At 46.5% G+C, this 22,589-nt stretch overlaps 2 protein-coding genes across 2 annotated transcripts in view; both read left to right on the top strand.

Moving 5' to 3' along the window:
* Positions 1 to 8,402, top strand: part of ALMS1 (ALMS1 centrosome and basal body associated protein) — a gene marked incomplete at its 5' end in the record, with an annotated part of 140,444 nt that extends 132,042 nt beyond the window's left edge. The window contains 2 exon segments of the mRNA XM_080686207.1: positions 6,972 to 7,071; positions 8,054 to 8,402. Of these exon segments, the coding sequence (XP_080542333.1) occupies positions 6,972 to 7,071; positions 8,054 to 8,098 (145 nt within the window). The 3' untranslated portion in view covers positions 8,099 to 8,402.
* The window catches only part of STAMBP (STAM binding protein), a 762,428-nt gene that overhangs the window by 611,684 nt on the left and 128,155 nt on the right, over positions 1 to 22,589 (top strand). The window lies entirely within an intron of this gene.

Raw genomic sequence — 22,589 nt, 5'->3', positions numbered from 1 at the left:
ATTATCTGAAAAGAATATTAAAATACTTCTCTCTTGTCCAACTACATATGTGTGTAAACTGGATTTTTAAAAATGTATCTTTTAACTAGAACAGTATATTACAACAAATGTAATACAGAAGCAGATGTAAAAATCTAGCTGTCTTTTATTAAATCAGACATTAAATATTTAAAAAATATAGATTTACAAAATATGTCAAACAGTACCACTCTTAGTAAAAATTTTAGTTTTGGAAAACGTGTGTTAGCATGCAACAGGTTTATTATTTTTATTTTTAAGTGAATTAAGAAATAAGTACTTTAGCCCTAACTGGTTTGACTCAGTGGCTAGAGTGTCAGCCTGAGGAGTCCCGGGTTCCTTTCTGGTCAAGGGCACATACTTCGGTTGCAGGCTCCTCCCTGGACTGGGCCCTGGTCGGGACTCGTGCAGGAGGCAACCAATCGATGTGTTTCTCTCACATCGATATTTCTGCCTTTCCCTCTGTCTTCCACTGTCTTCCACTTTCTAAAAATCAATGGAAAAATATGCTCAGGTGAGGATAAAAAATAAATACTTTTAAAATGTTTAGTTTTAATTCCTAATACAGTAGATCTCGATAGATAAAATTCACATTGACCAAAATTGGCCTCAAGCTTTAAGAGTATGAAGGGGTCCTTGTCCAAAAAATTTGAAAACCATTGCTTTATTCTGTCACAAAATTTAATTAGGGGAAATTACAGTGCTCATTGTGTGGCAGCGAATTACACTCACTTCAGTAAGAGGAGCCCTTCTAGGGACCTGAAGCTGGCCTAATGGAATAGAAGCATCTTCTGTACGGTGTCAGTGCTTCAAAACATAAATGCAGGCAGTTGTACAAGTGCACTGAGGACCCATCTCTGGGAAGAGACTCGGGTTTTAAACGGACACATTTTCTTTAGAGTGCTTCTATTCAGTTTTATTTCTGCTATGGCCCCTTTACAAGGAAACCATCTACTTCCTTTTGGGAATCATAGAATTGAATGTGATCTTAAAAAGCATCTAGTCCACCCTTCATTGTTAGGAAACTGCAACCGAGAGAGTAGTAGCCCAGCAAGTCAGAACCAGAGCAAGGTGAGAGCCTGGCATTGGGCTTCCCTTCCAGTCCTCCTTCAGTTATATCCTATGGGAGATTTGGATCTCTGGATCCCTGTTACTTATCATCTTCTCTCATCATCTACTTCTCCCAAAGATTTTTTAAAGGTTTCTTGTGAGAAGAAAGGATTTGGAGAAGAGAGAACTTGACTGATTTCTTCCAATATGCGTGTTTAAGTGAAGTCATTTCACTAACTTAATAATTCATATAGAACTTATTGATGTGTGTGCCAGGCACTGGACCAGGTACCAGAGATGAAAGATAATTGAGCAGATGGACAGACAGTGCCAATAATGTGCAGTGCCTTTGTCTACAATAATCTACACTAATAAAAGAGAAACATGCAAATTGACCATCCCTCCACTACGCCCACCAGCCAATCAGGAGCGAGTATGAAAATTAACCCAACAAAGATGGAAGCGGCCACGAAGCTGGAGCGAGCAGGAGGCTTGGGTTGCCCCTGGCGACGGAGGAAGCCAAGCTTCCCGTCCACCCTGGCCGCTGCTCAAGGAGTGGCTGGAGCGGGGGGAAAGGGGGGCGCTGGGAGCCTGGATCACTGGGGGTTGTGGCCAGCCTGAAAACGGCCCTCAGCCCCTTACCCAGGCTGGCCAGGCGCCCCAGCGGGGACCCCCACCATGAAGGGAATGTGGCCAGCCTGAAGACAGCCCTCAGCCCCTCACCCAGGCTGGCCACGCCCCCATGGAGTAAGGGTCCAGGCTGGGGGGCCTGGCCAGGCTGCAAACAGCCATCAACCCCTTACCCAGGCTGGCCAGGCAACCCAAGGGGGGACCCCTACCCTGAAGGGGGTGTGGCCAGGCTGAAAACAGCCCTCAGCCCCTCACCCCATGGGGGTGTGGCCGGCCTGCAAACCACCACAGGCCCCTTGCCCAGGCCTTCCCACACCCCAAGGGAACCCTCACCCTGATCCGGGACACCCTTCAGGGCAAACCAGCTGGCCCCCACCCATGCACCAGGCCTCTATCTATACTATCTATACTAATAAAAGGATAATATGCTAATTAGACTGGGAGACCTTCCAGGAGACCTTCCAGATGTTCTTCTGGACAAAGCCCTGGTGGCGGGACCGAGGTAGAGGCAGTTAGAGGCCAAGAGGGGAGGGTAGTTGTGGGTGATCAGACCAGGATGGGACGGCAGTTGGGGGTGATCAGGCCGGTGGGGGGGCATTTGGGAGCGAGCAGGTCTGCAGGCAGAGTGGTTAGGAGCAGGCAGGCAGGCAAGCAGGTGAGCGGTTAGCAGCTAGCAGTCCTAGATTGTGAGAGGAATGTCCAACTGCCAGTTTAGGCCCGTTCCCTGTAAACCGGCAGTAGGACATCCTTCAAGGGGTCCCAGATTGGAGAGGGTGCAGGCCAAGCTGAGGGACAGCACCCCCTCCCCCCCGCCCCGTGCACGAATTTTGTGCACCGGGCCACTAATTGCTCTCAAGGAACCATTCACAAAATGTAATTTCTGACTATCCTGATTAGTCTGGCTCCCAGATTTGCAGCCCTGGAATACAGCCTTTCCTAGTCGAAGCAGAATTTCCCTTCATACCACATGTCCTTCTTTTCCAGTGGCCTTTGTTATCCCTTCTCTAATAGTGATCCTTTTTTTTTTTTTTCCCAGCTTTACTGATACTTAATTGACCTAAAACACTGTGAAAGTTTAAGGTGCATAATGTGATGTTTTGACACACACACATATATGAAAATGTTACCACAATAAGATTAGTTAACATAATTACCATTTTGTTGTTGTTATGCTGAGAACATAAAGCTCTACTCTCTTAACAGCTCTCAAGTATACAGTACAGTATTGTTAATGAGAGTCACTTTGCCGTACATAGGTCCCGGGAACCTTTTCATCTTATATCTGGAAGTTTGTGCCCTTTGACCAACATCTCCCCATTGTCCCATCCCTCAGTCCCTGGCAACCATCATGCTGTTCTCTGTTTCTGAGTCTGTTGTTTTTAGATTCCACACATAAGTGAGATCACACAGTTTCTGACTTATTTAACTTAGCATATTGCTCTCAAGGGCCATCCATGCAGTTGCAAATAGAAGGATTACCTTTTTTGTGGCTGAATAATATCCCATTATGTATTTTTATAAATACGTGTGTGTTTGTATATACATATATGTCATGGGGTTTTTTTGCTATTTTTAATTTTTTTTAATCTTTATTCAGATTATTACAGTTGTTCCTCTTTTTTCCCCCCATAGCTCCCCTCCACCTGGTTCCCACCCCACCCTCTGCCCTTACCCCCCCCCCCCCGCCCACACTGTCCTCATCCATAGGTGTACGATTTTTGTCCAGTCTCTTTTCGCACCCCTCTTTTCCCCCCAAGTATTGTCAGTCCACTCCCTTTCTATGCCCCTGATTCTATTATATTCACCAGTTTATTCTGTTCATCAGGTTTCTTATTCACTTGATTTTTAGATTCACTTGTTGATAGATATGTATTTGTTGTTCATAATTTTTATCTTTACCTTTTTCTTCTTCTTCCTCTTCTTAAAGAATACCTTTCAGCATTTCATATAATACTGGTTTGGTGGTGATGAACTCCTTTAGCTTTTCCTTATCTGTGAAGCTCTTTATCTGACCTTCAATTCTGAATGATAGCTTTGCTGGGTAGAGTAATCTTGGTTGTAGGTTCTTGCTATTCATCACTTTGAATATTTATTGCCACTCCTGTCTGGCCTGCATAGTTTCTGTTGAGAAATCCGCAGTAGGTAACTGTTTTTGTCTTTCTGCTTTTTATATTCTTTGTCTTTTGCTCTTGGCATTTTAATTATGATGTGTCTTGATGTGGTTCTCTTTGGATTCCTTTTGTTTGGGGTTCTCTGCGCTTCCTGGACTTGTAAGTCTATTTCTTTCACCAGGTAGGGGAAGTTTTCGGTCATTATTTCTTCAAATAGGTTTTCAGTATCTTGCTCTCTCTCTTCTTCTGGCACCCCCATAATTCGGATGTTGGTACGCTTGAAGTTGTCCCAGAGGCTCCTTACACTATCTTCATATTTTTGGATTCTTTTTTCTTTTTGCTTTTCCAGTTGTGTGTTTTTTGCTTCTTTGTATTTTAAATCTTTGACTTGATTCTTGTGATTCTCTAGTCTGCTGTTGGATCTCTGTATAAATTTTTTTTTCAGTCAGTGTATGTTTAATTTCTAGTTGGTCCTTTTTTTTTTTAAAATAATATACTTAATTGATTTTTCACAGAGAGGAAGGTAGAGGGATAGAGTTAGAAACATCGATGAGAGAGAAACATCGACCAGCTGCCTCCTGAACACCCCCCACTGGGGATGCGCCCGCAACCAAGGCACATGCCCCTGACCGGAATCGAACCTGGGACCCTTCAGTCCGCAGGCCGACGCTCCATCCACTGAGCCAAACCAGCTAGGGCTAGTTGGTCCTTTTTCATATCCTCGAGGGTCTCGCTAAATTTATCGGCCTTTTCTAGAAAATTCTTGGAAAACCTTATAACCGTGGTTTTGAACTCTCTATCCAGTTCTTTGCTTTCCTCTATTTCTTTCATTTGTAACGTGTTTCTTTGTCTCCGCATTTTGGCTGCTTCCCTGAATTAATAGAGTAGCTTTGTGTGCTAGGTGTCCTATAGGGCCCAGTGGCTCAGCCTCCCCAGTTACCTGAGGTGGACACTCTTGGTGCACCCCTTTGTGGGCTGTGTGCACAGTCTTGTTGTAGTTAAGCCTTGATTGTTGTTGGTATCACTGGGGGGAATTGACCTCCAGGCCAATTGGCTGTGAGGATCAGCTGTGTCTACGCTGGGAGAACTTCTGTGCTGGAGACACCCTTATGAGACAGGACTTGCTTCAGTGGGGCTTTAGTGCTCATTGAGTCTGCCCCCTGAGTGTGTCCCTTATGGATCTGAGGAGTTGTAATCTGGATGGTCCTACTCTGACCCCTGGGTACACTGGCTCTTGGATCTCCAAGGAGGTGCTAATTTAGCCTCTGCCTGAGGCCACCCAGCAGGAGCTACGGAGAGATCTGCAGATTCCTCTTCTTTGTTTGGGTTTTGGAGGTGCCCAGATGAGGCCCAGCTGTGAAGCAATGCAAGCTGCTGCAGGGCCTTGGGCCTTCTTTTGCATGTTCTGGGTCTCACTGACTCAGCTGCAGTTTGATAGGTAAGTTTAGAATTCAAAGGACCAGGCCATTCATATGCAAAAGCCTCTGCGCTCAGCTTGGATGCTGAGTCTCAGGGTGGAGCAAACAGCAATGGCTTCCTGTCAGTCCTGCCCTAAGAGGCCCCTGGGTCTTAGTGTCCCGTGGTAATCGCTGCAAGATCCTCTGAGAGAAAGCCGCCCTCAAATTCCGCCCGCTGCCAGACAGTCCAGTTTCTTCCCGTATGAGTCTGGGTCCCCAGAGTCTCACCAGGAACTGGAGTTCAGAGCAGTCGGGAGCTTTTGTCTCCCTCCCGCTTGAAAAAGACAGCCGCCTACTCAGTTGCCAGCCCTCTCCGCGTGCGCGCGCCTTTGTACCTCTGCCTTCTGCAGCTCCTCTGAGTCTCAGTGTGCTTTTCTCTTCCCTTCTAGTTGTAGAATTTCCACTCAGCCAGCCTTCTTGTGGTTCTGGATGATGTCGGTTTTGTCTTTTGTAGTTTTGAAATTGTTGAGCGAGGCAGCAGTTCAGGTGTTTATCTATGCCGCCATCTTGGTTTCTCCTCATATATGTCATGTTTAATTTAGTCATTCATCCATTGATGGATACTTAGGTTGTTTCCAGGTCTTCACTACTGTAAATAATGCTGCAGTGAATATGATGGTGCAGCTATCTCTTTGAGATTGTAATTTCATCTCCTTTGGATAAACACCCAAAAATGTTATTGCTGGATCATATGGTAGTTCTATGTGTACTTTTCTGAGGAACCTTCATACTGTTTTCCATAGTAGCTGCACCAATCTACATTTCCACTGACAGTGCCCAAGGGTTCCCTTTTCTCTGCATCCTCACCAGCATTTGTTATCTCTGAGTTGTTTTTTTAATAATAGCCATTCTAACAGGTGTGAGGTGATATTTCATGGTATTTTTAATGAACAGTGACTTTTACAGTGTATACTTGTTCCTTTTTTATGCTTTGTAATAATTCCATTATATTCCATAATCTGTGTAGCTGTTTTTTATTAGAAATTTAGATTATTTCCAATTAGAGTATATTTATCAAGTGCATGTTTGACCATGTTCCTCTCTACTTAAAGTCAGTGACACCCCATCCCTGATAGGACAGAGCCCAAACTTGCACATTGCTGTGAGGCCCTCCGTAGCCCACCTCCCTTCCCCATTGCTTCCCACCTACTCCCCACACGCCTCTGTGCAACTTTGACTTACCAGTGCTCCCTTCTCCTCCCATCCCCTTTCTGCTCCTATTTTTTCAAGACCCACAAGCTTAATGTCTTCTCTGGCCCTCCTTGACCTACTTCACTCAGAATAAGTTTCTTCTTTTCCCATAATATTGTGTCGCCTTTTGGAGATGTGACCATTATTGTACTTTCCCCCCCATCATTTCCCTTATGTTTAGGCTGCCCCACACTGGGGATTGAGCCTGCAACCCAGGCATGTGCCCTGACCAAGAATTGAACCCTGACTTCCTGGTTCATAGGTCGATGCTCAACCAATGGGCCACGTTAGCCAGGCTAATGTATTTTTCTTTATCTGTCTCCCCTTCCAGATCATAAACACCACAGACCAGAGTTCTTTGTGTTCAAGTGTCTAACAGGAAGCAGGGCACATTACGGGCCAGGCCTGTCTGAGGGACTAGATGCCTTGAGAGGGTAGAATGTAGGGAGATTGGTGAGAAGACATCATGTGCCTCTGTGGTCTGGTAACCTCACTGCTTTCTGTCTTTCCTAAGGATTTATGAGCAGCTTCCAGAAGTACAGAAAAAGAGAGAAGAGGAAAGAAGGAGATTGGAATATAAGTCATACCGGTTGCGAGCCCAGCTATATAAAAAGGTCAGTCAGTCCCAGAGCGGGATTGGTCAGGTTTATCAAGGAAGAGAAACTGAGTGAAACACACCTGACCTTTTGGAATTAACTGCATTTGGGGAGTGAACTTAAGCTCTTGATGTGTTGTACCACTGCTGAAATTGGAAGATAAAGGCACCTATGACTAGATTTCAAATCTAAAAATAAAAAACCAAACCTGAAAAAGGCCCCTTCCAGGCATACATTTGGAAGGAAACCAGATTTCATCTTTAGGGGTCAGTTTAGATGTATGTTATGGTAGAAATGGTCAAGTCCAGTAGAATTGTGTTTTTATTCCAATGACCTTTAGAATTTTTCAAAAGGCTGGAAAATGTCTGCGTGTAGCCTAAGAGTTGCCAGAGCCTCGACGCCGGCACCATGTTCTGCCCATCGCTCCCGTGGAGTCAGTGGTGCTGTGGGCCCCAGAACCTCACAGGCAAGGGCACTTGCTAGCAATTTATTCGTTGAGAAATGAAATGGGCTACAGTGCCTAAAGGCCCACATCCTTCACTGTCCTGGTTTCCTTCCCAACCCCCTTCCTTCACCCCAAGAGGACGCTGGAAGTCAGAAAACAAAAGACGCATTCATCCCAGACCGATGTGGGATGGAAAACACTTCTGGAGCACATCCCAGAGTTCCGGCTGGGCCTGCTCAAGTGCGGAGGCCCCAGGCCCTGCATCAGGCTCTCACTGTGCTTGTGTGTTTGCCAACTGATGGAAGGATTAGTCTATCAGGATGGTAGAGTGTCTGCATCTATACAGAAATAATAGATATTGATTATAGATGATCTTTCCTAAACACTCCAGGAAGTATTTTTCGTATAATTACCATAGTTTCTGTCGCTGGGGAAGGTAAACAAGGTTTGGGCAGAACCCCACTGGTCTTCAATGCCATGTCCGAGGGAAGGAGTGCCTGTCTGCCTGGTTGCAAGGGTTGCTAACTTCTTTCCTGCCTGTCTTTTCTTCCACAGAAAGTGACCAATCAACTCTTGGGGAGAAAAGTTCCCTGGGACTGACATAAGATTATTTTCTTCAGAGCCGTGGAATTTTATTTTATCAACCTGAAGAAGCATAACCCTTACTTTTTGAGTCTGGTTCAATAAAACAAACTCTTTGTCCATGTGTAATTTAGAAGTAGTAACCTTCTAAAGAGTGCGGGGCAGAGTGGTAAGATTATTAATGGTTTGGGAGCAGTGCTTTCTTTACAGCGGCCTGGCCCACAGGGGTGTTTGTTATAACATTATTATTTCTTATTCTAGATAAGAGTTAGTCCCTTTTTGTTTGTGTTTTTATACTTTTAGAAAATAAATAACCTTTTTTAAAAAATATTCTTATTGACTCTGCATAAAACAAGCCACAGAGGGTCATTTCTTTCCCATCTATGGCTGTGCCATGTCTCCCCTGAAGTGCATGGGGAGCCACAATCTAAAATGGCCAGTCAAGGGAAATGGGCTGTGAGGCTGGAATGTGGCCTTTCTAGAAACACAGGTGACAGGCCAAGAGCCCTATCATGGGCTTTGCGGAGAGGGTGTCTGTACCCACCGGGCATACCCAGAGACTCCCAGAAGACATAGGCATCTCAGGTCCAGAACTCCCCTTAGTCTCATCCCAGCTGCCCTGGGAGCTATAGGCCAGAAAGAAAGGCCATTAACCTTTGATGAATTTTCCTTTACCCACCCCCATGTCTGCAGGATTAAAGCCTCAGAGCATTTATTGTCTCACATGGAACCAGTGTTTATAATCTGGAAAACCATTTCTGAAAAGTAGGAGTTAATATATGTGATAATGAAAAAAATATATATTTGTGTGTGTGTGTGTGTGTGTGTGTGTGTGTGTGTGTGTGTGTGTATGATAATGCACATAAAGCACTTAATCTTGTGACCTGTAATTAAAGCTAAGGCCCAAAGTTGAGCCAGGGAAGATGCTCAGCAGCCTTATTCTAAGTTCAGCAAAGCTCCAGCAGGGCTGTAGGGGCCAATTGCTTCCTGAGAGGCTGTGGCAAAGAGCAGGCCCTGCCACCAAGCATGGCTTGGTGGTGCCACCTAACTTCCTGCCTAACCTAGAAGGAGGCTGTGAAGAAGCCTTCGACGGTGCGGTGCGTGTGTGGGAACTACCTAGCTCTTCCCTGTCATGCTGTGCAGGATAATTAACCACTTTGGGCCAGTTTACCTGTAAAATGAGAGCATTAATATGTGTATGCCCCTTTTGGTTGTCAGATGCTGTGGCTATTTACATGGAAGTTATTAAAAAACAGACAGAAAGTGATCATTATCTGGAAACTTGGGTCTGCAAGGACACAGGCAGGATGGAGTCCTCTTAGGACAATGAGTGTGATTCTCTACACCTTCCCAGACATTTTCTAGTAGGGTCAGGGTATGGGAAGCCAGAGGTGGCAGCCCCCTCCTCCTCCTAGCCCAGCCAGAATATATGTTGGGGGTGCCCTGGAGAAGATTAATTTAAACAGCAAATATACAGACTTGCTTGCTTTCACACTATAATGGTATTTCCCCAGGCACAGAGTTAGGGAGCAACTCAAAGCACAGCCTGGGGGAGGAGTGCTGAGAGTTCTCACAATGCCGTTTTCCTTGGCTAAGTGCTGCTTGCTGAATCAGCATTGGCGTCAAAATCTCTTCTGCCCCCAGAGCTCAGGATAGTTTCCCCACTCTGCCCACATCGGTTCGCTGAGCACCTGGCAAAAGCCACAAAGTCACCACCTCTGCTGTCACTCCTGTGACCATGAAGCTGCTCTGCCCCACTCTCCACCATCTCCACCAGGGTCTTGTTTTGTTTTTTTGTTCTTGCACAGATGAAAAAACCCAAGCCCTGGTGCCTAGTTCTGATCTTGGGGATTCACTCTTTAATTTCTTCGTCCTAGATCTAGTTCACACCTAATCTGAGAATTCACTGCCCTCTTTTTTCTAGGAGGTTCGGCTCCAGCCTCCTTGGCCACTCCTCTTCCCTGAGGGCAGCTTCTGTTTCTGTCCACCCACCCCAGACAAAGGCCTCCAGTGACCATCAGCACATGCACTGTGGGCTAAGGGAGTGTATGGAGAAGGCAGAGTGTTTTAACTATAAATCACAAAGCATTTTCTGTCTCAAATGATTGTGCTGGCCAGTAGTTAGAAAGCTAGGCCAACCCCTGCTGTGGTAGCTCACTGGTTGAATGTGGACCTAGGAGATCATGATTCGTTTCCCAGCTGGGGATCTAGCAAGAGGCAGCCAATCAATGATTCTCATCGATGTTTCTATCATCAATGTTTCTATCTCTCTCTTCCTCTCCCTTCCTCTCTGATACCAATAAAAATAGATTAAAAAAAAAAAAAAGAAAGCTGGGCCAAGCTGAATCGTTGATGTCTTCATCTTTACCTGTTTTGGAGCTGGGTGATTTTAACTTATAATGCCTGTTTTATTTTGACTGGCTGTAAACCCTTGCTTATAGCCCTTACCCAGTTTCTCACTAAATACTCATGAATTCTGGTTGGGTGGAGGTCTGGGCTGAATAATAGCAAAACTAACTATTGGCCTTGAGGGGGCACTCTTGGGTCATCTCACAGCTTCCCCACCCCCACAACTCCCCAAGATGAAGATCCTGATCTAAGGAAACTCTCTTCCCCCAACGCTGGGTTATTTGCCAAGTCTGATTGGGCTACATGTTAAGGAGATTACATTCACAAGATGCATAGATGTGGGCTGTTCATTTTCTTGGTCTACAACTCTATTCCTATCTGCTCCTCTCCTACCTGTCTTTCAGGGATTCGTAGTTGGCCCCAAATCACCCAGCAACTCAAACCAACCCATCCTTCGACTTTGGAATAAATTATCTCTTCCTTTCCTTTTTTTCCTCCTTGTTCTCTCCGTTTCCTCTATTGCAGGTACCATTACTCTGGGTGGTCTTGTTGCACAGGTAAAATCTGAGGCTCAGTTCTGGACTTAGAGAAAATAGGGCCCTTCAGAGGTCATCCCAGTTTTCTAGACTTCTGCCCGGGGTTTGGGTCCAGCATGTCCTCAAAGAGGCATGGCCAGATTCACACATTTCTAGAATCCCTGACCCATTCTCTGCACAGTGTTCACCCAACCTCATCATTGCTCCCCACACAAGACAGCCTGACATCAGAATCTAAGTCCAAAACTTCAACTAACCATGGGGCAAATGGGGCTGGCCTAAAAAAAAACTGCCAATTCTAACTTCATTTCACGAGATAAGGTCCAGCTGAGGAAAAGTGGGGAAATGTTCATATAGTTCCCACTGTCGGCTTGGCCAGGGAGGTGAATAGGAAGCAGCCCTCTCAGGAGACAATGCAGCTGGTATCATCTTAACGAAAAACAGGCGTCAATTCCAGACCCCAGAAAATGGCTAGGAACAAAAACGTTTCCTGAATCTACCACTAGATAGTAAGCTCCATGAGGGCATGAATCATGACTGTCTTGTTCGCTTTCTTTTGCTAGGGCCTTGCACACTATGTGGCCACAGGTTAACTCTATGGATTTGTCAACTGGCACACAGTGTGGTCAGTCCAGATTGCAGGCAAAGGCTGTGGGAAAGACTTCAGGGGGACCTAATTGATCCGTGTTATGATATATAGAAACATCTGATAGAGTTTGGGGTTGAGTAAGTGTTAAATAAATAGAAAAATAAACAACCAGTAAGAGATCATTAAAAGTTCCAAGAAAAAGAAGACAAAACAAAAATCTATAAGAGAGGATAACATGTTTTGCCATGTGGCTTAGCTCAGTGGTCGGCAAACTGTGGCTCTTTGGCCCCTTGAGTGTGGCTCTTCCACAAAATACCACGGCCTGGGCGAGTCTATTTTGAAGAAGTGGCATTAGAAGTTTAAGTTTAAAAAATTTGGCTCTCAAAAGAAATTTCAATCGTCGTACTGTTGATATTTGGCTCTGTTGACTAATGAGTTTGCCGACCACTGGCTTAGCTTAAACACAGAATATTGATGTACCCCAAACGGTGACCTAACCCCTTTGAGAAGCTGGGGAACAGGAAGGGTGCATATGCATGGTGGAGACATGGCATCAACCTCCTGGTGGCAAAACCGGACAATCAAGAAGGAGCCGCACGAGCCCATTAAAGAGGTGGAAGTGAGTGCACAAGGGGAAGTGTAAGGGCTGCTCTTTCCCACCACAAATCCATAGAACTCTGACCCTTTAAAATAGGTATACATATCCTATATAATAAAGAGGCAATATGCAAATTGACCCTCATGCTGTCACAAGATGGCTGCCCGGCCCCACCCCTGATCAGCCTCTCCCACCCCAATTGAGGGTGGGGCAGCTAGCCAAACCCCCCCCCCATGGCCCCTCACCCAGGCTGGCCACGCCCCCACACTTTCCCACGGCTGGGGGTACCCCAGGCAGGCTGCAGGCACAGCATTGGTCAAAGGCAAAGGTCCTGGCTGTCCCTGGCCTAGAGAGTCCAAAAAACCTCAGCAGTGACCAAAGACCAAGACCGAATGGAAAGGTCCCTGGCCAGCGCTTATGGCTCAAAGTGCCAGGAGGAGGCAGAGCGTCTTGAACCTGCAACCCTGGCATCTGCACACCAAGTCTTGGGGCACACCACGCCGGTGGCAACTGTGGATGAAAGGGGGAGAGCAGGGAGCTGGGAGGGGCCTAGAGTCTTTGGGAGCAGCCCACCTGCCGAGGTTACTGTGACCCGCGCACTTGGGGTTGGTCAAAGCCCCTGGTCAGCTCTGCTGCTTGCCTTCCAGGTGCGGCTAGCCCTGAGCCAGCTGGCATGCGCTCACTCGGAGAAGCAGCTGCCACTGGGCTCAGTTAAATGAGAGAAATCGAGCAAAATTCCTCCCAGCCCCTTTTTACACCCCCAGGCGAGGAGGGCTGGGGATGGAGGTAGCTGCTGCTTTGCATTTTATAATGAAAAGATTCCTGCTATGTAGAGAGGAGAGCTGGTTCATTTCCAGCAACACCTGGTATGTTCCCTGCCCCAGCCCTGAAGCCTAACAGCACCTAGCAAAGGTGTGTCCACACAACCATGTTGGCCTGGCTCCTGGAACACTGGGAGCAAGTTTGAGCTGCATTGATTAAAAAAATAATAATAAAGATTGAAAAACCTCTTTGTACTCAAATGGCACTATAAAATGCAGATTATAGCATCTGATTTTGTCTTCTGTGTTGACTTTGAGGCAGAGCGCAAATAGGTTCATGGGAAAAGCAGAAAAAAACAAAAGGAAAGGGGGAGAATTCTGCAATCCATAGCACTGAACATTGTTTTTTGGGGTGTTTTTTTTTGTTGTTATTTTTCTTTCTGTTCTTCAAGTCAGTATATGCCATTTAAACCACTTTATGGCGTTAGGTATTGAGCTAATGCTTCCTCTATTAAGAGCAAGCAGCAGTGCCTTTCATATGAGTCACATACATTTAATCCATTCAAATGGAGCATACTGAGTGGAGAGAATGGTATATGTCATTATATAAAGAACTTGGCATTGTGACGCTATCTGGCTGAAGATCTTATTTATTTTGCAATTTAGAGAACGTAGACAAATCAGGCATTAAAAATGAATGAGCATGCTTAAGTGCATGACTTTATCCATAATGACCAAACCATCAGTCACCAGGAGGCGCATTGATGGGTCCCGTGGCGCAGCGGGTCTGGGTGAGACTGCGTGGTGCGGGCCAGGGCCGGGGGACCTCAGGCTGTGCCCCCCACGCCAGGGCCAGGGGATGTGAGGCTGCATCCCCCACCCGGCGGGGCTTGACAGGGGTGGGGCCAGCTGGGTCTTGGTGTCGCCCAGTGGGAGTGGGGCCAGCCAGACACTTCTATTATAGAGAAAGGGCATATAGCAATATTTAAATATTTCCTCTAATTCTCTTTCAATATTCACGAATTTTGTGCACTAGGCCACCAATATATATCTACACTAATAAAAGAAATATGCAAATTGACTGTACCTTCGTGACACCCACCAGCCAAACAAGAGTGAGTATGCAAATTAACCCAACAAAGATGGAAGGTTAATTTGCATACACAGGCACCAAGGGGGCGGGGTGGGACATTTGCATTGTCACCATGGCAACAATGCAGGCGTTCTGCGCCACTCCAGGCCTCTGGGCAGGGTGGGAAGGCGGAAAGGCGGCTCCAGGCCAGAGCAAAGGCAGTGCTGGCAGCCAGGGGAAGGAAGGCCCATTCTTGCATGAATCTTCGTGCATCGGGCCTCTAGTGTTATATATACAGTATATATGTTAGGTAAAGTATTAAAACTTTTTAAAAAATTAAAGACTTTAGTGTGAAAGGCAAAACATGAAAACATTAGAAATAATAGGAGAGTATCTAAGAACTTAAAACTTTTTTTCAAAAACTAGACTTAATAAATGAATTCGACAATGTAGCAGGATACAAAAGTAACACCCAGATATCTATGGCTTTTTTATACACCAATAATGAACTCACAGAGGAACTAAAAAAAACGATCCCATTTACCATTGCAACAAAAAAAATTAAGATACGTAGGAATAAACTAAGGAGGTAAAAGACCTGTACTCAGAAAACTACAGGGCATTAAAAAAAGAGATAGAGGAAGACATAAACAAATGGAATAATATACCATGTCCATAGGTCAGTAGAATCAACATCATTAAAATGTCCATACTACCCAAAGAAATCTATACATTCGATGCACTCCCCATTAAAATACCAACGGCATATTTCACAAACCTAGAACAAACTTTCCAAAAATTCATCTGGAATAAAAAAAGACCCTGAATAGCCACAGCAATCCTGAGAAAGAACAAAGTTGTAGGGGAGGGATCACAATGCCAGATATCAAGCTATATTACAAAGCCACTGTTCTCAAAACTGCCTGGTACTGGCACAAGAACAGACATATAGACCAATGGAACAAACAGAGAACCCAGAAATCAACCCAAGCCATTATACTCATTAATATTTGACAAAAGAGGCAAGAACATACAATGGAGTCAAGACAGTCTCTTCAATAAATGGTGTTGGGGAAAATTGGACAAATACATGCAAAAAAAAAATGAAACTAGAACACCAACTTACACCATACACAAAAATAAACTCAAAATAGATAAAGGACTTAAACAGAAGATAGGAAACCATAAAAATCTTAGAAGAATCCATAAGCAGCAATGTATCAGACATATGTCATAGTAATATCTTTACCGATGCAGCTCCTAGGACAATGGAAACTAAGGAGAAAATAAACAAATGGGACTACATCAAAATAAGCTTCTGCACAGCAAAAGAAAATCAACAAAACAAGAAAGCCCACTGCATGGGAGAACATATTTGCCAATGTTATATCTGATAAGGGTTTAATCTCCAAAATTTTCAGGAAACATACAACTTAACAAAAGGAAGATAATCTAATCAAAAATGGGCAGCCCTAGCTGGTTTGGCTCAGTGGATAGAGCATTGGCCTGTGGACTAAAGGGTCCCGGGTTCGATTCTAGTCAAAGGCATGCACCTTGGTTGCGGGCACATCCCCAGTAGGGGGTGTGTAGGAGGCAGCTGATCAATGTTTCTCTCTCATTGATGTTTCTAACTATCCCCCTCCCTTCCTCTCTGTAAAAAATCAATAAAATATTTTTAATAAAGGCTCAATCTATAGGAAGATGGGCTCAAAATACATGAGCAGGCAACTTCAAAGAAGAACAAACAACTGGCTTGTAAAAATAAGATAAATTGCCTGGTTGGTGTGGTTTGAATATTGACCCATGAACCAGGAGGTCATCGTTCAATTCCTGGTCAGGGCACATGTCCAGGCTGCAGGCTGGATCCCCAGTGGGGCATTCAGGAAGCAGCCGATCAGTGATTCACATCATTAATGTTTCTCTCTCTCCTTCTCCCTTCCTCTCTGAAATCAATAAAAATATATATTAAAAAAGGAAGTACAGCGGGAAAACCAAGATGGCGGCATAGGTAAACACCTAAACTGCTGCCTCGCACAACAATTTCAAAACTACAACTAAAAGACAGAACGGACACCATCCAGAACCACAGGAAAGCTGACTGAGTGAAAATTCTACAACTAGAAGGATAGAGAAAAGCTCACAGAGAATTGGAGGTACGGCAAAGGGTCTTTGTGCGCGCGGAGAGGAAGGGCGGCTGAGAGCCTGGCTGACTTTCTCTGGCGGAAGGGGGAAGGGAGCCCCCGACCACACTGAACCCCAGTTCTGACTGCACTGAACCCCTGTTCCGGGCGAGCCCCTGGGGACCCACGCTCTTGTGGGGGGAGTCTGGACTCTCAGGCGGACACTCGGGAGCCGGGGAAGGCGGAAAACTGAAAGTCCGCTCGCGCCAGTGCGCACAAAGGCTGCGTAGGCTGCCACAGGCTTTCCCTAGCGGAAGGGAGTCGGAGGCTCCTGACGGCACTGAACCTCAGTTCTGACTGAAGTGAGCCCCAGTTCTGACTGCAGTGAACCCCAGTTCCAGGAGAGCCCCTGGGGACCCACGCTCTTGTGGGGGGAGTCTGGACTCTCGGGCGGAGACTCAGGAGCCGGGGACGGCGGAGGACTGAAAATCCGCTCGCGCCAGTGCGCACAAAGGCTGCGGAGGCTGCCACAGGCTTTCCCTAGCGGAAGGGAGTCGGAGGCTCCTGACGGCACTGAACCTCAGTTCTGACTGAAGTGAGCCCCAGTTCTGACTGCTGTGAACCCCAGTTCCAGGCGAGCCCCTGGGGACCCACACTCTTGTGGGGGGAGTCTGGACTCTCGGGCGGAGAATCGGGAGCCGGGAAGGCAGAGGACTGAAGGCACATAAGTGCGCGCAAGGGCAACGCTGACGGAAAGCCAAGACTGAGACCCCACCCCATCCAAGCTGAGCACAGAGGCTATTGCAATTTGGCAAGTCTAATCCTATAAGGCTGTCTCCAGCACCGGACTTCTCCCAGCATAGACACAGCTGATCCTTACAGCCAACTGGCCTGGAGGTCAATTCTTCCCAGTGATACCAACAACAATCAAGACTTAATTACAACAAGGCTGTACACACAGTCCACAAAGGTGTGCACCAAGAGTGTCCACCTCAGGTTAACTGGGGAGGCAGACCCACTGGGCCAAATTGGAAACCTAGCACACAAATCTACCAACTCAGGGAAGCAGTGAAAATGCGGCGTCTAAGAATCAGATCACAAACAAAAGAAATGGAGGAAAACAAACGACTGGATATAGAATTCAAAACCACGGTTATAAGGCTTTTTAAGAATATCCTAGAAAAGGCCGATAAATATAACGAGACCCTCGAAGAGATGAAAAAGGACCAACTAGAAATTAAACATACACTGACTGAAATAAAAAATATTATACAGAGACCCAAAAACAGACAAGAGGAACACAAAAATCAAGTCAAAGAATTGAAATACAAAGAAGCAAAAAACACTCAACCGAAAAAGCAAAAAGCAAAAAAAAAAATCCAAAAAGTTGAAGATAATGTAAGAAGACTCTGGGACAACTTCAAGCGTACCAACATCAGAATTATGGGGGTGCCAGAAGAAGAGAGAGAGCAAGATACTGAAAACCTATTTGAAGAAATAATGACCGAAAACTTCCCCCACCTGATGAAAGAAATAGACTTACAAGTCCAGGAAGCCCACAGAACCCCAAACAAAAGGAATCCAAAGAGGACTACACCAAGACACATCATAATTAAAATGCCAAGAGCAAAAGACAAAGAGAGAATATTAAAAGCAGCAAGAGAAAAACAGTTAGTTACCTACAAGGGAGCACCCATACGACTGTCAGCTGACTTTTCAATAGAAACTATGCAGGCCAGACGGGAGTGGCAAGAAATTTTCAATGTGATGAATAGCAAGAACCTACAACCAAGATTACTCTACCCAGCAAAGCTATCATTCAGAATTGAAGGGCAGATAAAGAGTTTCACAGACAAGAAAAAGCTAAAGGAGTTCATCACCACCAAACCAGTATTATATGAAATGCTGAAAGGTATTCTTAAAGAAGAGGAAGAAGAAAAAAGGAAAGATAAAAATTATGAACAACAAATACATATCTATCAACAAGTGAACCTAAAGATCAAGTGAATTAAAAACCTGAGGAACAGAATAATCTGGTGAATATAATAGAATCAGGGGCATAGAAAGGGAGTGGACTGATAATTCTCAGGGGGAAAGGGGTATGGGGGGGTTCATAAAGAGACTGGACAAAAATCATACACCTATGGATGAGGACAGTGGGGGGTAGGTAAGGGCAGAAGGTGGGGTGGGAAATGGGTGGAGGGGAGCTATGGGGGAAAAAAGGAGAAATAATTGTAATAATCTGAATAAAGATTTATTTAAAAAAAAAAAAAAAAAAAGGAAGTACAAATTGGTGCCCTAGTCAGTGTGCTCAGTGGTTAGAGCATTGGCCCACACACCAAAGGGTCCTGGATTCAATACCCAGCCAAGGGCACATACCTGGGTTTGCAGGTTCCATCCCAGCCCAGGTCTTGGACGCATGAGGGAGGCAACAATTGATGTATCTCTCTCACCTTAATGTTTCTTTCTCTCTCTCTTTCTCTTTCCCTCTCTCTCTCCATCTCTCTCTCTCTCCCCCACTCCTTGCTCTCTCCTTCCTTCCCTCCCACTCTCTCTAAAAAAAATCAGTGGAAAAGATATCCTCAAAGAAAGTCCAAATTGGTAGTTACAAAATAGTCACGGGTTGTAAAGTACAGCATAGGAACTATAGTCAATAATATTGTAATAACTATGTATGGTGCCAAGTGGGTGCTTGCAATATCAGGGGGACCACTTTGTAAATTATATAATGTCTACTATGCTGTACACCTAAAACTAATATAAAAGAATTTCTCAGCTAAAAAAAAAATTTAGTGCATGACTTTTTAAAATAACAAAATAATTTTTAAATATATAATGAAACTAATAGCTTATAAATTAAACTTTTTAAAAAGGGAAGATAAAACAACAACAAAAAAGGGGAAGACAAAAATGCCAGATCAGGAAGCCTAAGAGAAGGTAGGTTAGGCTAAAACAATTCAAAAGGCAAACTACAATCTGTCAACAGTGAGGACAAAATTAACTACGTCTTTAAAAAGGAAAGGAGGTAGTTTACGTGTGTGATGCCATGTCCCAGCCAGGTAGCTCAGTTGGTGGGAGCGTGGTCCTGTGCACCAAAAGGTGGCTGGTTCCATTCCCCATCAGGGCACATACCTGGGTTGTCGGTTCCAGCCCCCATCGGGGCATGTACGGGAGGCAGCCGACATACTTGTTTCTCACTTCAATGTCTCTCTCTAAAAATCAATTTAAAAAATACCCTCCAGAGAGGATTAAAATAATAAGAGTGAGAGATGTGAGAGAAAATACAGGTCATGAAAGGTCATGCTGCCTGGAGGAGCAGATGGAGAGGAGGGTGGCAGTGTGACCTTCCCAGTCAGAGGAGTGTGCGTGGCAGGCTGGTGTCCTGCTCACCCTCCTGTGTCACCAGGCAGTTCAGGTTCAAAGGTCTCCAGGTTACAATCATCAAGGCACCAGCTGCCTCTTGCTGCTTCCAACGAGAAGCCGCTCATGTCTTCAGTGGCTGGAGAAAAGGGAACCCCCATGTTGCACCCAACAGACAACAGACCCCCTCTGTCCCACCCGCCTGTCTCTCAGAATGCCCCATGGCCAGAGCTCCGCTGGAGCGGCCCTTTCTGCCAAGCGCAGTTCCCCTGAGCCCAGGCTTCTGGTAGCCTCAGGGCTCCATCCCAGCACCCCAGCAGGGCGCTCTGGCTCCTGTTTCCTAGGCCCACAAGCCCTGGGGGTTTCCACTTTTGTCCATGGGCGCTTCCCTACTTCACTGGGCTGCTCTTCAGGCAACAGATCCCTAACCCAACATGTCCCTGTCCCTGCTTCACGCCACTGGGTGAAGATTCCCCGAGGGGAGGTGTTGGCCCGAGGGGAGGTGTTGGCCCGAGGGGAGATGATGGCCCGAGGGGAGGTGTTGGCCCGAGGGGAGATGGCCCGAGGGGAGATGTTGGCCCGAGGGGAGATGTTGGCCCGAGGGGAGGTGTTGGCCCGAGGGGAGATGATGGCCCGAGGGGAGGTGTTGGCCCGAGGGGAGGTGTTGGCCCGAGGGGAGGTGTTGGCCCGAGGAGAGGTGTTGGCCCGAGGGGAGGTGTTGGTCTGAGGGGAGATGATGGCCCGAGGGGAGATGATGGCCCGAGGGGAGATGATGGCCCGAGGGGAGGTGTTGGCCCGAGGGGAGGTGTTGGCCCGAGGGGAGATGTTGGCCCGAGGGGAGATGATGGCCCGAGGGGAGGTGTTGGCCCGAGGGGAGGTGTTGGCCCGAGGGGAGGTGTTGGCTGGAGAGAGCAACCTCCAGGTTCTGCTCTTCCCTATGGTCCTTTAACCCTGGCTTTCGGCGGTTGGCCCGCAGGGGCAGTGTCCCTGTTTAAGTGCCTGTGATGCTCAAAATAGAGGTCCTACCATTTTGTCCTGTCAGCCACCTGGCCACAAGTCTGTACTTCCTGCATAGTTGTTCCTAAAATAAACTTCTGATAACAAGACTCATCTTTAACAAAATCTAAACTGTTATCCTCAGTGTATGAAGCTGAGCATGTTCACGTTGATGTTTTCCGGAAGGTAACTGTGAGGTTTGTAATCCATGCCAAAAAAGTTATTCATGAACACCCCCCACAGTGGCAAGATGACTCCTATTAAAAAGTAACCATGTCCCTATTTTAACCTAGCTGTTGTTGTTTTCCTAGATGGTTTAAAAACTAACTTTTGTCAAAAGGGGGAAACAACTCAAGTGTCCCTCAGCAGATGAGCGAATGGACGAAATGTGTTGTATACACACCACAGCCTCCTGCTGGTCCCTTACAAGTTACTTAAATCCTGACACATGCTACGACAGATGAACCGTGAGGACGTGATGCTAAATGAAACAAGTCAGACACAAGAGGACCAAGAGTGTATGATGCCACCTAAACGAGGACCTGGAACAGGCAAATTCTGAGACAGGAAGTGAACAGTGGCTGCAGGGCTGGGAAGACGGAGGTATGGGAGTGACTGCTCAATGTGTCCAGTTTTTGTTTCGGGGCCGGGAAAGTCCTGGCTGTAGACAGTGGTGATGGTGAGACAGTACGGTGAGAGTAGTTCATGTGACTAAACTATACGTGTTTAAACTGTTAAAGTGGTAAGTGTTATGTCTATTCTACCACCATAGTAAAACACAAGGAGGAAGAGAAGATGAGGCGGCAGGCCAGGCGGGGAGGCTGAGGGAGCGCAGGCGGCAGCCCTGCCTGGATGACGGCACCACGTGGGCACCCGTCAGCGTGCCAGGCGGAGGCCGGTGCACAGGAGGCAAAGACAGATAAAGAGCAAGGAAGTCCAGTTTACCTGTACGCGGTTATATAAAAGGAAACCTTGATGTCTAAGATTTATACCAAGTTCAGAATAAACCTCAACCTTCACATTGAACAAATTACTTATTACCTAAAGACAGGCAAGGGAAGTTTGGCCTCAGCATTCCAGGTTCTCTTCCTGCTGGGTTCAGTCGCTGACCTCAGAGTTACCATGGATCCTGCCCTCTCTCTTACTTTCTGGAAAAGTCAGTCTCCTACACCTGCCCAAGGGGTCCCTGCACAGATCTGTACATTCCCTTCCCTGGGTCCCTGGCCTCACCTTTGTCTGCATCCCACGGGCCTGCGGGACCCACTGCCCACAGTACCAGTTCAGAAGAAGCGCTCCCCCCAACACACACACACACACACACACACACACACACACACACACACACACACACACACACCAACATCCTCCCTCCGCCAGAGCCCAGGCCCACGGGCCCGACTGTGACTCAGATGCCCAGGTGGGTGCTCCTGCTCCATGGCAGGAAGAGGCACAGGTGTCCCCAAGGCCTCTCCTGTCAGCGGGCTGGGCTTAAACACGGCACCCCCCTCCGCGCTTTGCTAAGGGCAGGCTCAGCCCAGCAGCCCCTTCCCCAGGGCAAACCTCTCATCATCTCTGCTCTCCTTAACCTGTTGCCTGTTCTTCGCGGTTTTAGAACGATCTAAACTCTTCCATTTTTTAAAGTCGAATTTCACGTAAACTATTTGAAAGTGTACAGTTTGGTGATATTTAGTACATTCACCATGTACAATTGCCTGCTCAGAGATTATCATTCCAACAATTATCCTTCCGACTCAGCTGAAGAAAGAGGATGGCGGAGGAGAAGTTGAAGGAGAATGTTCCAGACAGAGGGCCGCAGCAGAGAGAGCTTCGTTTACTGAAAGAACTAGAGCAGCTCAGTGTGGCTGGGCAGCGCGAGCAGGTGATGGACACGCTCGTCCTTGGTTTTCTTTTTCAGGAGCAGAAGCCCTGGCCCCTCCGGGAAGCCCCCACCAACAGGGGGGTTCAGTGGCCTTCTGATGTCCTACCATGTTGTCAGTAATTCCCTCATCCCCCATCATGACCACGAATCTGCCCTTGCCGCTCCGTGGTCCCTCCTCAGCTCCCTTGGGTCTGGAAATCCCTGGAGGGCATGGACCATGTCAGTCTGGAATCAGTGAGCCCATTTAAC

Source organism: Plecotus auritus (genome assembly GCF_963455305.1).
Source record: "Plecotus auritus genome assembly, chromosome: 8".
Taxonomy (NCBI): Eukaryota; Metazoa; Chordata; class Mammalia; order Chiroptera; family Vespertilionidae; genus Plecotus; species Plecotus auritus.
Note: the sequence above shows the minus strand (reverse complement) of the source record. Positions and strands in the feature narration are given on the sequence as shown.